This window comes from Oncorhynchus gorbuscha, linkage group LG01 (assembly GCF_021184085.1).
Source record: "Oncorhynchus gorbuscha isolate QuinsamMale2020 ecotype Even-year linkage group LG01, OgorEven_v1.0, whole genome shotgun sequence".
Taxonomy (NCBI): domain Eukaryota; kingdom Metazoa; phylum Chordata; class Actinopteri; order Salmoniformes; family Salmonidae; genus Oncorhynchus; species Oncorhynchus gorbuscha.
This window is the reverse complement of record NC_060173.1, coordinates 61385973-61400540: the sequence shown is the minus strand read 5'-3', so window position 1 is coordinate 61400540 and position 14568 is coordinate 61385973. Positions and strand designations below refer to the sequence as shown.

The 14568-nt window shown below is 41.9% G+C and overlaps 1 protein-coding gene across 2 annotated transcripts in view; it reads left to right on the top strand.

The window, feature by feature from the left end:
- Positions 1-13986, top strand: part of cpt1ab (carnitine palmitoyltransferase 1Ab (liver)) — a 72703-nt gene extending 58717 nt beyond the window's left edge. For both annotated transcript variants that reach the window (XM_046357956.1, XM_046357949.1), the window contains exons 11-19: positions 5311-5499; positions 6429-6534; positions 6686-6802; positions 6979-7143; positions 8588-8719; positions 10823-10975; positions 11193-11306; positions 11639-11731; positions 12248-13986. In XM_046357956.1, coding sequence (XP_046213912.1) covers positions 5311-5499; positions 6429-6534; positions 6686-6802; positions 6979-7143; positions 8588-8719; positions 10823-10975; positions 11193-11306; positions 11639-11731; positions 12248-12334 — 1156 coding nt within the window. In that variant the 3' untranslated portion in view covers positions 12335-13986. The remainder of the gene's footprint in view (positions 1-5310; positions 5500-6428; positions 6535-6685; positions 6803-6978; positions 7144-8587; positions 8720-10822; positions 10976-11192; positions 11307-11638; positions 11732-12247) is intronic.
- Positions 13987-14568: the final 582 nt, after the last annotated feature.

Here is a 14568-nt window from a genome sequence, read left to right as displayed (position 1 = left end):
GACCTGTTTAAGTAGTCCGTCCCTTTTTGCAGTCCATTGTCTTTCGTTGGGTACCAAATTATCATGACCCTTGTCAGTAATGCACAATGATGTAATGTGTGGAGCATTTCACAAAACAAATATAACTGTGTGTAGGGTTAATATGTGACCCACCACCTCAATTCGGTCTAATGTAGCAACATGGTGTTTTTTTTTACATTGGACAAAAGTACAGACTGAACGTTTTGCATTCCTAAACAGGGGTATGCGCAATACCATCGGGGGTACGCCAAATACACGTGATTCACATTTAAAAAAAAATTCATATACATTTTTTTCTTTGTTTTATTTTTTTTTCACGTTTTCAAACAGTCCATTTATTTTTTCCAATGGTGCCATACATTTGGGTGAGGTTTTTTTCTCGTCTGAGTAACCTCATTTCACTGCCAAAAATAAAATGAATCTATCTAGTGTTCAGCGAAACAGAACAATATCAAATACAGGTAGCCTAGTCAAATAATTAACATCCAATCAAATTAACCGTTACTCTCTCGTGGGAATTCCACTAATGGTCCGTATGTAGCCTAACGTGTCTGCTGCTCATTCCATTTGCTCTAAAATGTATAAATGGTTAAAAAAAGTAAGGCATGCGTCCATAGAGACACATACCAGCTCTACTGGTAGTACTGCTACTACTAGCAGTACTAAACCTGCACCTGTCGACGACACAAGTTGTTCTGCTTCCACTTGGGATAGCACTGCTTCTGCTTGGGGTTCACTTATATTGGGAGTAGTGCCTTTCCTCAGCCACAGTGTGTTATATGTGAAAAAACAACTTGATGAAACCTTCACTCTTGCGCGGACATTTAGAAACAAAGCATGCCAATTTGAAAAATAAGCCACAGGATTTTTTGAGCCAAAATTAAGACACCATTCAAGTAGTAAGACATGTATAAAAGCAACAGATACCATTTAATAAGAAGGGTCTAGAAGAGTCTTATATGGTGAGCGACCGAGTGGCTAGGACAGACAAACCCAATACTATTGTGGAGGACTTCATTCTTCCTGGTGCGCGGATATGGCTGGGACAACGCTGAGGGAAAAGGCAAAAAAACTATACAGACAATGACTTCATCAAACAACGCTGTTTCACGATGCATCAGTGACATGGCAGGAGATGTTTTGAAACAATTACTGCTTCGCATACAAGCCAGTGAATTCTATGCTTTACAGCTGGATGAGTCAACAGACATGGCAGCTCCTGGTCTGTTACATTTATGGGGGGTCAATTAAGAAAGACCTCTTCTGGAAACCAGAACAACAGGAGAGGATATTTTTTAAGTATTGGACAGCTTTGTGACATCAAATGGACTTTGGTGGTCAAGATGTGTTGGTATCTGTACTGATGGCGCAAAAGCCATGACAGTGAGACATAGTAGAGTGGTAACGCGCGTGCAAGCAGTTGCTCCCAACGCCACTTGGGTACACTGCAGCGTCCACCGAGAGGCTCTTGCTACGAAGGGAATGTCTGACAGCTTGAAAGACATTTTGGACAATACAGTGAAAATGGTTAACTTTGTTAAAGCAAGGCACCCTGAACTCTCGTGTATTTTCTGCACGATGTAACGCTTTTACAACATACAGAAGTGCGCTGGTTATCAAGGGGTAAAGTATTGACATGTTTTTTTTAATTGATAGAAAAGCTTAAAGTTTTCTTTACTGACCATCATTTTCACTTGTCTGGCATCTTGCACAATGACGAGTTTCTCACACAACTGGCCTATCAAATCAAATCAAATCAAATTTATTTATATAGCCCTTCGTACATCAGCTGATATCTCAAAGTGCTGTACAGAAACCCAGCCTAAAACCACAAACAGCAAACAATGCAGGTGAAAAGCACGGTGGCTAGGAAAAACTCCCTAGAAAGGCCAAAACCTAGGAAGAAACCTAGAGAGGAACCGGGCTATGTGGGGTGGCCAGTCCTCTTCTGGCTGTGCCGGGTAGAGATTATAACAGAACATGACCAAGATGTTCAAATGTTCATAAATGACCAGCATGGTCAAATAACAATAAGGCAGAACAGTTGAAACTGGAGCAGCAGCACAGTCAGGTGGACTGGGGACAGCAAGGAGCCATCATGTCAGGTAGTCCTGGGGCACGGTCCTAGGGCTCAGGTCCTCCGAGAGAGAGAAAGAAAGAGAGAATTAGAGAGAGCATATGTGGGGTGGCCAGTCCTCTTCTGGCTGTGCTGGGTGGAGATTATAACAGAACGTGGCCAAGATGTTCAAATGTTCATAAATGACCAGCATGGTTGAATAATGGGTGATGTTTCTTCTCACCAGAATGATCTGAATCTAGGATTACAGGGACTCTCCTCAACTATATTCAATATACGGGACAACATTGAGGTTATGACTAAGAAGTTGGAACTCTTCTCTGTCTGCATTAACAAGGACAACACACAGGTCTTTCTGTCAGTGTATGATTTGTGTGCAAATTTGTGTGCAAATGAACTCCGGACAACGTCAAATGTGACATAGCGAAGCACCTGAGTGTGTTGGGTGCACAATTATGCAGGTACTTTCCCGAAACGGAAGACACAAACAAGTGGATTTGTTATCCCTTTCATGCCCTGCCTCCAGTTCACTTACCGATATCTGAACAAGAGAGCCTCATCGAAATTGCAACAAGTTGTTCTGTGAAAATTGAATTTAATCAAGAAGCCACTTCCAGATTTCCGGATTGGGCTGCACTCAGAGTATCCTGCCTTGGCAAATCGCGCTGTTAAGACACTGATGCCCTTTGCAACCACGTACCTATATGAGAGTGGATTCTCAGCCCTCACTAGCATGAAAGCTAAATACAGGCACAGCCTGTGTGTGGGAAATTATTTAAGACTAAGACTCTCTCCAGTACAACCCAGCATTGCAGAGCTATGTGCATCCTTTCAAGCACACCCTTCTCATTAACCTGTAGTGAGTTATTCACAATTTTCGATTAACAAATAAGGTTTTATATTTAAGATGGTTAAATAAAAAGCAAACATTGATTATTATTATTATATTATTATTTGTGCCCTGGTCCTATAAGAGCTCTTTGTCACTTCCCACGAGCCGGGTTCTGACAAAATCTCACACTCATTCTTATGTTTAATATATGTTTTGTATATTGTGTGTGTGGCAGGCTTACAATGACTGCAAAAATCAACATTTGAGAGTGCGCTGACCCTGATGCTAGAGGGGGTACGCAGCTGGAGGTTGAATGTTTGAAGAAGTACGGGACTATAAAAAGTTTGGGAACCACTGGTCTATGCCCATTCAGCATTGTTCACACCCTCTTAAGCCATATCCCCAACCCATCTCTTTAAAGATTCACATGGGAGGCCATGTGTGAGTAAGGTAGTGTAGTGAACAACCAAAGATTTCAAGACTAAAAGTGGTGAAAGTAGTAGAAAAAAGTCGGTGTAAAAATAGACTTTATTTAGTCCTTGGCCTTCATCTGTCACGACTTCCGCCAAACTCGGTTCCTCTCCTTGTTGCCGGTCTTCTAGCCACCATCGATCCACTTTTCCTTCTGTTTTGTCTTGTCGTCCCACACTACATGTGGTGTATTTAACCCTCTGTTCCCCCCGTGTCTTTGTGCGGAAGTGTTTATTGTAAGTGCATGTGCACGTTTTCTCTGGAGCGCGACGGGTTTTGTAGCCATTTGTTTGTTGTTCTGGTTTCCGGTGGTTTTATGAATAAAACTGCTCCGTTGATTACCCAGTTTTGCTCTCCTGCGCAAGACTTCCCTTCCGTTAGTTACGCACTCCCTTACAACATCCTAATCTGACTTTGATGCAGGTCATGTTGTTCTTCACATTACCGTCTCTGTTAAACACATGCTATATCAAATAAAATCTATGTTTATTTGTCACATGCACAGGATAAAGAAGGTGTAAACGGTAGAGTGAATTTGTTATCTGCATAGTAGCAATATCAAAAATAGAATGTGTCCATATCTGAAAATGTAGCTTGACCCATACACAGCACCATTCAAAAGTTTGGACACACCTACTCATTCCAGGGTTTTTCTTTATTTTTTACAATTTTCCACATTGTAGAATAATAGTGAAGACATCAAAACTATTTAATAAAACATATGTGATGCGATTCAGGAAACTAGGCATGTGTCGCAAGTAAGGACTTCACAGGAGAGCCATTTGAACATAATTATTTATATTTTTTATCAAAATGCGTTTTTTGGCAGAATTACCTTTTTGAACATGTGAACTTTCATGTGCCTTAATAACAAACTTGTATGCCATCTGTAAATACAAATACAATTGTTAAATTACCAGCCTTGTTGGTTAAGCCTCATAAAAAATAGCAAACTTCCCACTAGCCATGATTGGCTGAGATATTGAGTGGGCTGGACATGCCAAGAGAGGAGTTTGGATTGGTCGCTGATTTTTTTTAAATGTATGGTGTAGTTGAGCTGCATAAGTGAGTGTGCAAGGCTGTCATCAAGGCAAAGGGTGGCTACTGAAGAATCTAAAATCTCAAATATTTTTGGATTTGTTTAACACTTTTTTGGTTACTACATAATTCCATATTTGTTATTTCATAGTTTTGAGGTCTTCACTATTATTCTACAATGAAGAAAATAGTAAAAATAAAGGAAAACCATTGAATGAGTAGGTGTTTCCAAACTTCTGACTGGTCTGTAAATTTGCTTGAAATTCTACTGCAAGACTTGAAAATGGCTTTCTCGCAATGATCAACAACCATCTTTAACCTGAAGACTTTTTAAATAATATTGTGCAAATATTGTACAATCCAGGTGTGCAAAGCTCTCAAAGAATTACCCAGAAAGACTGACAGCTGTGATCGCTGCCAAAGGTGAATCTAACATGTATTGACTCAGGGGGTTGAGTACTAGGTTCGCCAAAGACATCCGACCATTTAATCTTGTTGAGGGCCAAAATCTTGTATTATGGAAGTTATCAGTTGTATGTGAGCTGCAGACAACTGCCTAACGGAGCAGTTGCTATGGCTACCATGTACTGTATATATTCTGCTATTGATGATGGCTACTCAAGCAGAGCGGGGGACAAATAGATGAGCAGCTAATGGAGGAAGTTATTTCTGATCGTAAAAGTGAGCTTGGGATGGGCATGATTGTTATCAGGACGGGACAGGAACGTTCCGGGTTTATATAACTATTGTGGTATCAGGACAGTATAGGAAAAAAATTGACAGGACAAGACAGTACAGGATTCTTCACTTCTGAATCAACCTCTAATGTCCACTCCACTACTCCTATTTGACCTCTAACCCTGCTCACCAGGACACCATGGGCTAAAGCGCGTGAAACCTACTTCAGAAGTGGCAAGAACAAGCAGTCACTGGATGCCATTGAGAAGGCTGCCTTCTTCGTAACCCTCGACGACACAGAACAGAAGTTCGAGACCGACAACCCGGTGAAATCATTAGACAGCTACGCCAAGTCCCTCCTCCACGGCAAATGCTACGACAGGTGAGTGGCTGAAACCAGTCAAAGGTTGTGATTGAGCAATTTCCAACCAATGACAGCCAATGAGGACAGCTCAGGCTATCAATTCCACTGAGGAATTATAACAATTCCCAATGGGCCCATACGTCAATTCAATATCTAGTCCACGTTGGCTCAATGTAATTTAGTTGAAATGACGTGGAAACAACATTGATTCAACCAGTGTGTGCCCAGTGGGTTATGTCACATTGTGTTGTTTCTTCAATATACCCTGGTCCAAAATCTGTTTTGTGCGGTTTTGCCAACTGCTATGGTTATTTTCACGACAAACAATTAGCATGGGAGTTGGAAAGACGGCACAAACAGATCTGGCACTAAGCTACTGTTTCTGTAGGCCAGTTACCATAATCTCACTGCAGTTGCTACATCCATTTTTAGCCTTTTTAAATGAATATTAAATAGCCTCCTCCATTGAATATTGAACAATAAAAAGCCAGACTATGGTTTGCAACTGCACATGGGGACAAAGATCGTACTTTTTGGATAAATGTCCTCTGGTCTGATGAAACAAAAATATAACTGTTTGGCCATAATGACCACCATTATGTTTGGAGGAAAAAGGGGGAGGCTTGCAAGCCAAAGAACACCATGACTCATGAGCTCAGTTCAGCAGTCATACCCTATTAAAAACCCAAATATAAGCTTGTTTTACTCCTTAGCTTGTAAACAAACAATGTATAGCCTCTTAACATGGTTAAAGCTATAATATTGATATCATGGATGGGTCAGTCCCTGTATCCATAGCTCTGTCCACGAGTTTGAGAATGGTTTCATTTCTCCAGTCCCATCACTCAGCGATTTAGTAAATCATTGGCGGGGTGTCTACTATGTTATTGTTCGAACTGCAGAATGCCACTTTAAGGTACATTTTACATGGCGCTGTGTTTCCCCAGGTGGTTTGACAAGTCCTTCAACCTCATTGTCTTCAAGAACGGAACCATGGGCCTGAATGCCGAGCATGCCTGGGCCGACGCACCAATCATAGGCCATCTCTGGGAGGTATGTCCCATACAACAACCAGTCTGCTTATTTGTGAATTGAGCCTTTGGCGGGCTGTTATTTTAATATATTGTGAAAGATTTGCAATCCAAAGGGTTGAGCTCTGGTCATTGTATTGTCAATTATGTTGCCTCTCACCTCTGTCTCTCAGCAAGTCTTGTGCATGGACCCTCTGGAGCTGGGCTACACTGAGGAGGGCCACTGTAACGGGGAGCCCCACCCCAACCTGCCCGGACCCCAGAGGCTGCAGTGGGACATCCCTGCAGAGGTTTTATTTCACTTTCGTCAGAACTACTGCTAACACTACTATTGGCTATGTCAGGGGCTAGCAACTACATTAAGCCTTAGGCCACATCTAATTGGCTTGTGGGGACAGATTTGGCCCATGGGCCACCAGTTTCCAGACTTGTGTTCTATGTTAACTTGTGATCTTGTGATCCTCAGTGCCAGAGTACAATCCAGAGCTCTCTGAAGTTTGCCCAGGCACTGGCAGATGACGTGGACTCGCACATCTACCCCTTTAAGGACTTTGGCAAGGGTCTGATCAAGAAGTGCCGCACAAGCCCGGACGCGTTCATCCAGATTGCCCTGCAGCTCGCACACTTCAGGGTGAAGGGACTTCCAAATATATTTTAGGATTATTCTGGGTCCGACCTTCACGCAAATAGTCAGACAAGCAGAATATAGATTTAACTTAGTCAAAGTGAACAAGTAAAATAAAACAACCACATTTCATCCGGATAGGAAGTGATGTGTTGCGCACCGTAGACTCCAAGGTTTCCCTTGTATTTATTTAGCAGCGCTGCTCCGCCACACCCCCAAAAATATTGAACATAATTAAAAAATAATCTGTCAACATGGACTTTACCTCTACAACAGCTTTCCATTGCTACTACATTTCTTTCTCAACTCTTAAAAATGAATGTTGTATTGAATGTAAACCCTGCAAAGTACAATGAATGTTGTTAGGAATAACCGCTCAAAAGCTCTGCATTTGGAATGCATGTTACATTGCGAAGAGTAATGTAACCGTGAGTGCGTAGGGGCCAAGTGTAACACGGGTCAGTTGTAACAGGTAGTAGGCCTACATTACAGTCACTGTGTTTTTTGGGGGGGGATAGTAAAGTCATCAATATGTTGCTAACTTGTAACAAGACCATCTTTAGAGTTCGGGATCTAGCTAATGATTAGCCCAATGGGGGCATGGATATTGGCAAACCCATGCTTCAGCCTTTTTATTTGGCCTTTATGCAGTGTCAGTTGGACTACAGATGTCAACAAATGTATTTATAACTAGCCCAGATAGTTCATCTGTTTTCTGGGCAGAACAAGCAAGGAGGTGGGCAAAGTCAAGCACGAGCTCGCGAGGTCTTATTGGTGCGTTTTTCGAAGCATGTGTTTGCATATTTCCATTAGGGGAATGTCTCGTCTGTGAAGTGCGCGTGTGCGTGCACAACCGAAATTCAGCCTCTGCACTCCTTCTAAACAACAAAACATTTGAAAACATTTGAAAATGTCAAGTCTACAAAACGCGGTGTACTGTGTTCATAACAGATTGTAGTTGTGTGAACGGGAAAAATGTATTGAGATCAGATGTGTCATCCATGAGAAAATGAGCAGCTTAGATGGCGTCCGAGTCATTTTCTTTCCATTCATTCTGCAAGTAGAATGTCCATGTTCTATACAGTTATTTCGTCATGTAACATGCATTCCAAACGCAGAGCTTTTGAGCGGTTGTTCCTTAGACATTCATTGTACTTTGCAGCTTAGACATTGTACTTTGCGTTGGCTAGAACCAACGATAACAGTCGTTATTGTTCTCCACTGTTTTGTTTGTAGTTATTGTTGTAGTGTGAACGCTGACGTTCACTTGAATTAGAACGATTTCTGATGTTGTTATGGTTTTCGTTACAGTTATCGTCCTAGGTGTGGATGGCACTTTAAACTGTCAGGGAAACTGCCCCTAGGAGTACAAGGCAAAAGGCAAAAATGAAGCCATGATGTGTAACAGCTGACGGAATGGTTATTATTACATAATGTATGTTCTCTGCAGGATAAGGGCAAGTTCTGTCTAACGTACGAGGCATCGATGACACGGTTGTTCAGAGAGGGCCGTACGGAGACGGTGCGCTCCTGCACCATGGAGACCTGCGCCTTCGTCCGCTCCATGATCAGAGACGAGACGGTAAGGGTCAGGGTTCACATCGACCCCTCACCTCACCACATCCGCCTATGTCGCACTTCCACATCTGCGGTGAAAGGTGACATAGCTAGAGCGGTGTTAGTCAGACCATGAGACATTCCGAAAATCAGTCTTCTCACAAAATCATCTGTAGCGTTCAAACGGTTTGGCCTACAAAACTATTATGAAAGATGAGACTCACAAACACAATGGTGTTCTCCGTTTTGCGCTATGACCTCCACAAGCATATTGAGACTCGTCTGAAGTTGGTCCAACCGATCTGCCAACTTCCTTCTGCACAGCACTGTCCTAACAGGTTGGGCTACACACTAACATGACTCATCTGTGCAAAGGTGAGACTCTCACGTACATGTCAGTTATTTTGCTTTAAGACACCCACAGGTCTCACAAGACTTGTCTGAAAGTCCCTCGGTACCAGTTAAAAAATGTATGGAAGTATTAAAGGACACTGTTTAGTGGCAGAAATAAGGGGTTAAATATACAGCACTGAACAAAAATATAAATGCAACATGCAACAGTTTCAAAGATTTGACTGAGTTACAGTTCATAAAAGGCCTAATCTACGGATTTCACATGACTGGGCAGGGGCGCAGCCAATAGGAGGGAGTTTTCCTCCACAAAAGGGCTTTATTATAGACAGAAAAACTCCACAGCACCCTCCTCTCCTCAGACAATCCCACAGGTGAAGAAGCCGGATGTTGAGGTCCTGAGCTGGCATGGTTACATGTGGTTTGCAGTTGTGAGGCCGGTTGGACATACTGTCAAATTCTCTAAAACAACGGAGGCGGCTTATGGTAGAGAAATTAACATTCAATTATCTAGCAATAGCTCTGGTGGACATTCCTGCAGTCAGGAAAGTCAAGAATGTCCATAAAAGGCCCTCAAAATCTGAGACATCTGTGGCATTGTGTTGTGTGACAAACTGCACATTTTAGAGTGGCCTTTTATTGTCCCCAGCACAAGGTGTGTAATGATCATGCTGTTTAATCAGCTTCTTGATATGCCTCACCTGTCAGGTGGATGGATTATCTTGGCAAAGGAGGAAGGCTCACTAACAGGGATGTTAACACATTTGTGAATAACATTTGAGAGAAATAAGCTTTTTGTGCGTATGGAACATTTCTGGGATCTTTTAGTTCAACTCATGAACCATATGACCAACACTTCACATTTTGCATTTATATTTTTGTTCAGTATACAGTACATGTAGAAAAAATCTTTCATATCTCTCAGATATAGGACAGACACTTCAGAACAAACTTATTTTTGTTGTTCCATGTAGTGAATCTGTTATTCAATGCGTTTTTATGGTCTAATAGCATTAAGGCCCCCCCAAAAAATTCAAAGATTCTTTTTTTTTCAGTAGCTACTATCTTGTCTCATCGCCAAAACTCCCGTACGGGCTTGGGAGAGACGAAGGTTGAAAGTCATGCGTCCTCCGATACACAACCCAACCAAGCCACACTGCTTCTTAACACAGCGCGCATCCAACCCAGATGCCAGGCGCAGCAATGTGTCAGAGGAAACACCATGCACCTGGCAACCTTGGTTAGCGCGCACTGCGCCCAGCCCGCTACAGAAGTCGCTGGTGCGCGATGAGACAAGGATATCCCTACCGGCCAAACCCTCCCTAACCCGGACGACGCTAGGCAAATTGTGCGTCGCCCCCTGGATCTCCCAGTCAGTTACAACAGAGACTGGGTACAAACCCAGGGTCTCTGGTGGCACCGCTGGCGCTGCAGTACAGCGCCCTTAACCACTGCGCCACCCGGGATCATTTTAAATATATTTTTTGGGATACCTCAAGGGGTCTTAAAATAAAAAATCAAATTACTAAAGGATCCATGGTATGACCTTCTTAAAACAATTCCATATACAGTTGCTTAGTAGAACCCCCTTCCCCCTGCTTTATAAGGCTTAGACTCTAATGGGTTCATTTAATCAAAAATAACAAGGTTAAACAAATAGAAACAGAAGCCAATGCCCAACATTTTGGCTAGATTGTCAAGATGCCTTTGTATGTCCTTCTTTCCCTTCATCCTTATGGTTCTACCTCACCTCATCTCTCACGCTCTCTTTCCCCAGAGAGAGGAGCGTATGAGACTACTGAAGGAGGCATCAGAGAAGCATCAGAACATGTATCGTGAGGCCATGATAGGGAAGGGCATCGACCGTCACCTCTTCTGCCTTTACGTCATCTCCAAGTACCTGGGAGTGGACTCTCCCTTCCTCCATGAGGTGAGTGATGGTTGCTACGGACACACACACAAAAAAAGATGAGCCCGTCTCTGTCAATGTCGTGTCTTGACTTTATTAAACCCATAGCGTCGGTTTCCCGAACACAGATTAAGCCCAGTCCTGAGCTCGCTTTTCAGTTCAGGAAAACAAGGCAATGATACAAATGTATAATTTGGTTGAACTGTCCCTTTAAACGGTCTGTTTCTGTGTACCGCAGGTTCTGTCAGAACCCTGGAGGCTGTCCACCAGTCAGACTCCACTGCAGCAGGTGGAACTTTTTGACCTGGCCAAACACCCTCAGTATGTCTCCTCCGGAGGAGGCTTTGGCCCGGTGAGTATTCTTTTCTCTCACTGCTGAATCCTTTTCAGTGTCGTCCATGTTCAGCAAATAGCTTGATCTTTCACCAAGCAGTGACCCAGCATTTGGGAGAAATGATAGTGATCTGAACTGGTAGTTTGTGATGAAGTCATCAATTTATCTGGGACCAGTTAGGGAATGTTGAAGAGGATGATCTCTTACCTGGTGTGTGTTCAGTAGAACACTCAAAATATAATGTTTTAAAAAAACATTTTGCAGCTACAATGAACATTTCCTATCGGACAAGTCCAGGTACTTTGGTGCCTAAATTAAAGAGAGAGCTTATCTACGGTTGTGTCCTCCAGGTGGCTGATGACGGTTACGGAGTTTCCTACATCATTGTTGGAGAGGACCTCATCAACTTCCACATCTCCAGCAAACACTCTAGTCCAGAGACCGTATGTTTACATGTGTTACAATTCCATTTAGATATGCTAATATGCCATGTCTGCAAATTTGGTTTTACAGTTCTCTCTCTCTCTCTCTCTCTCTCTCTCTCTCTCTCTCTCTCTCTCTCTCTCTCTCTCTCTCTCTCTCTCTCTCACTCTCTCTCACTCACTCTCACTCTCACTCACTCTCACTCTCTCTCTCTCTCTCTCTCTCTCTCTCTCTCTCTCTACCTCTCTCTCTCTCTCTCTCTCTCTCTCTCTCTGTCTTCCCCTCTCTCTCTCTCTCTCTCTCTCTCTCTCTCTCTCTCTTCCTCTCTCTCTCTCTCTCTCTCTCTCTCTCTCTCTCTCTCTCTCTCTCTTCCTCTCTCTCTATCTCTTCCTCTCTGTCTCTCTCTCTCTCGCTTCCTCTCTCTCACTTCCTCTATGTCTCTCTCTCTCTCTCTCTCTCTCTCTTTCTCTCTCTCTCTTCCCCTCTCTCTCTCTCTTCCTCTCTCTCTCTTCCTCTCTCTCTCTCTCTCTCTCTAGGACTCCCACCGCTTCATGGGTAACATTAAACAGGCCATGCTGGAACTTAAGGGTCTGTTTGACCTCAACAAGAAAGCCATCAAGTGATTTTTTCTCTCCTAATTTGAAGAAAATAAAACAAACAATTTAAATATTTGTTAACAAAAAGGCATGCTCTTCCCGAAGCTTTTACATTGAAATTGTTGCGTTTTTATTTCTAAGTTAATTATACATTTTCATAACATTAATTAAGTGTGGAAAATATACATTTTAAATCATGGATATTTATGTCACATTTCGCTTTGTTGCTTTTTTCGTTTTGTTCTTGTGATGGAGTAGTTTTAACTGTATGTAGCGCACAGATTTAAAAAATGGCAGTTTCTCTGCCGGACTGTATACACCAGTGCCTTAGTGGCCCACTAATGGAGAGAGAGGCAATGAGAGAGGACAGTGAGCGGGAGTACTTTCAAGTTGCCCCTAGACACTGATCTAAATTCAGTTTTGCATTTTGTTCCTCTAATGATGAAGGTAATATTTGAGTAGGGTAAACTGATCCTAGATCTATATTGTGTTATTTATCGTGTGTACTGCCAGTTTTTATCTTATTTTAGCTGCTATGTTTTTATGACTAGTAATAAAGTTGTTTATTTTGTTGTGTGGTCATTTTCATACTCAGGTTTTTGAACTTGGCGTAGTTTTAGGGTTCAGTTTGCCACAGCATTACAGGTTTGGCGTGTACAGTAAGGTTTCGGGATACACTACTACTGCTGAATTCCAAATGGAACTCTAGCCTCTAACTTCTATCTTCTGTAGATCTGAAAATATTTAAGGGCGAGATGGAGTAATTACCATAATGATTGTCTAGGGGTAAAAAAGCTATTTAGAATACAGAATATTACGCCTGGCAGCAGATAGTCGTTCGAAGTAAACATGGATATTTGTGTTTTAGTAAAAGGAAGATATGGTATCGTTTGGGAGTAATCTCGCCTGGGTCAAGTTCAGCATGGCACAATGTTGTGGAACGTAGAACAAACATGCCTCTCTAACATGTAAAAAAGAGGAATCACTTCAAATCATGACATTCCTAAATGTTTGCCTACTGGACATGGCCCTGCGTTGCATGTTCAATTTTGAATCCTCTCATTGCAGCTGTTGATGGGTTTCGGGGCGGACACTGCACTTTTTTGTTTGTCAGCACTCTACAGGACTGGCCCATCAGATCACACGAGCCTAACTGCCTTTGTAGCCTTTAGCCATGGTTGTTGTCATTAGGGAACACTGTAGCAAAACATTTCGCAACAGAAAGCGAAAACAAGCATTTCTTGTTAGACTGTTTTCTTCTTCCGTTTTGTGTATAATGAACACGACCCAGGTCTCAGACCACAGACGATCTGACGATCATCCAGGGGTGAACTGTCATGATGTATATCATAAGAATGTCAACTGACTGTGTTGTAGTTCCGTTTGTTGTGGAACATTTTTTCGAGTGAAGGGACTGTCGTATTTCACCAACATGAATACAGTGTCTCAAGAGGCTTGCGGTGTGTTGAATGCGAACATTTTTGGAAACTATTGGGGCTGTACACAGATGCAGGATACATAGGATTAGACAATGGTGTATAGGACTATACTACATAGGAAAATACTTTAAAAAATGTTTTTTTTTAAAGGCTAACTTGTAACCAAGATCAATTCTTTGCTCATTTAGGTATTGAAAAGGACATTTTATTTTATGATTAAAAAAACATTTTTTGACATGACTTTGTTATTCCTGACTTTGTTATTGCATACGTGGAAAACAATCTATTGTAGTTGTAATACAACTTCTCACAGTAGAGACCCGTTTACACGTCTGCCTGGTTCGGATGAAGAAGCTAGCTAATTTAAAGATACGTGTAAAAAGACAAGCAGCTGAAATACCAAAACTTTTTAACACAATAAAAGCGAATGTCAACCAACTGAACTCTGACTCTTTGAATGTGAAGTTACATTTTTACATTGTACAGTCTATTGTGGGCTCATTGCAGTTTTACTTACTCAAGTTGTTCCCAGGGCAGATCATTAATTTGATTGGCTTATGAAAGGTTGGGCAGAGCTAGCTTTTTTCAACATACAGTGCATTCAGAAAATATTCAGACCCCTTGACTTTTACCACATTTTGTTACGGTATAGCCTTATTCTAAAATTGTTTAAATTAAAACATTTCCTCATCAATATACACACAATAGCTCATAATGACAAAGCAAAAACAGGTTTAGACAGTTTTGCAAATTTATGAGAAATGTAAAACAATTACCTTATTTACCTAAGTATTCAGACCCTTTGCTATGACATTTACATTT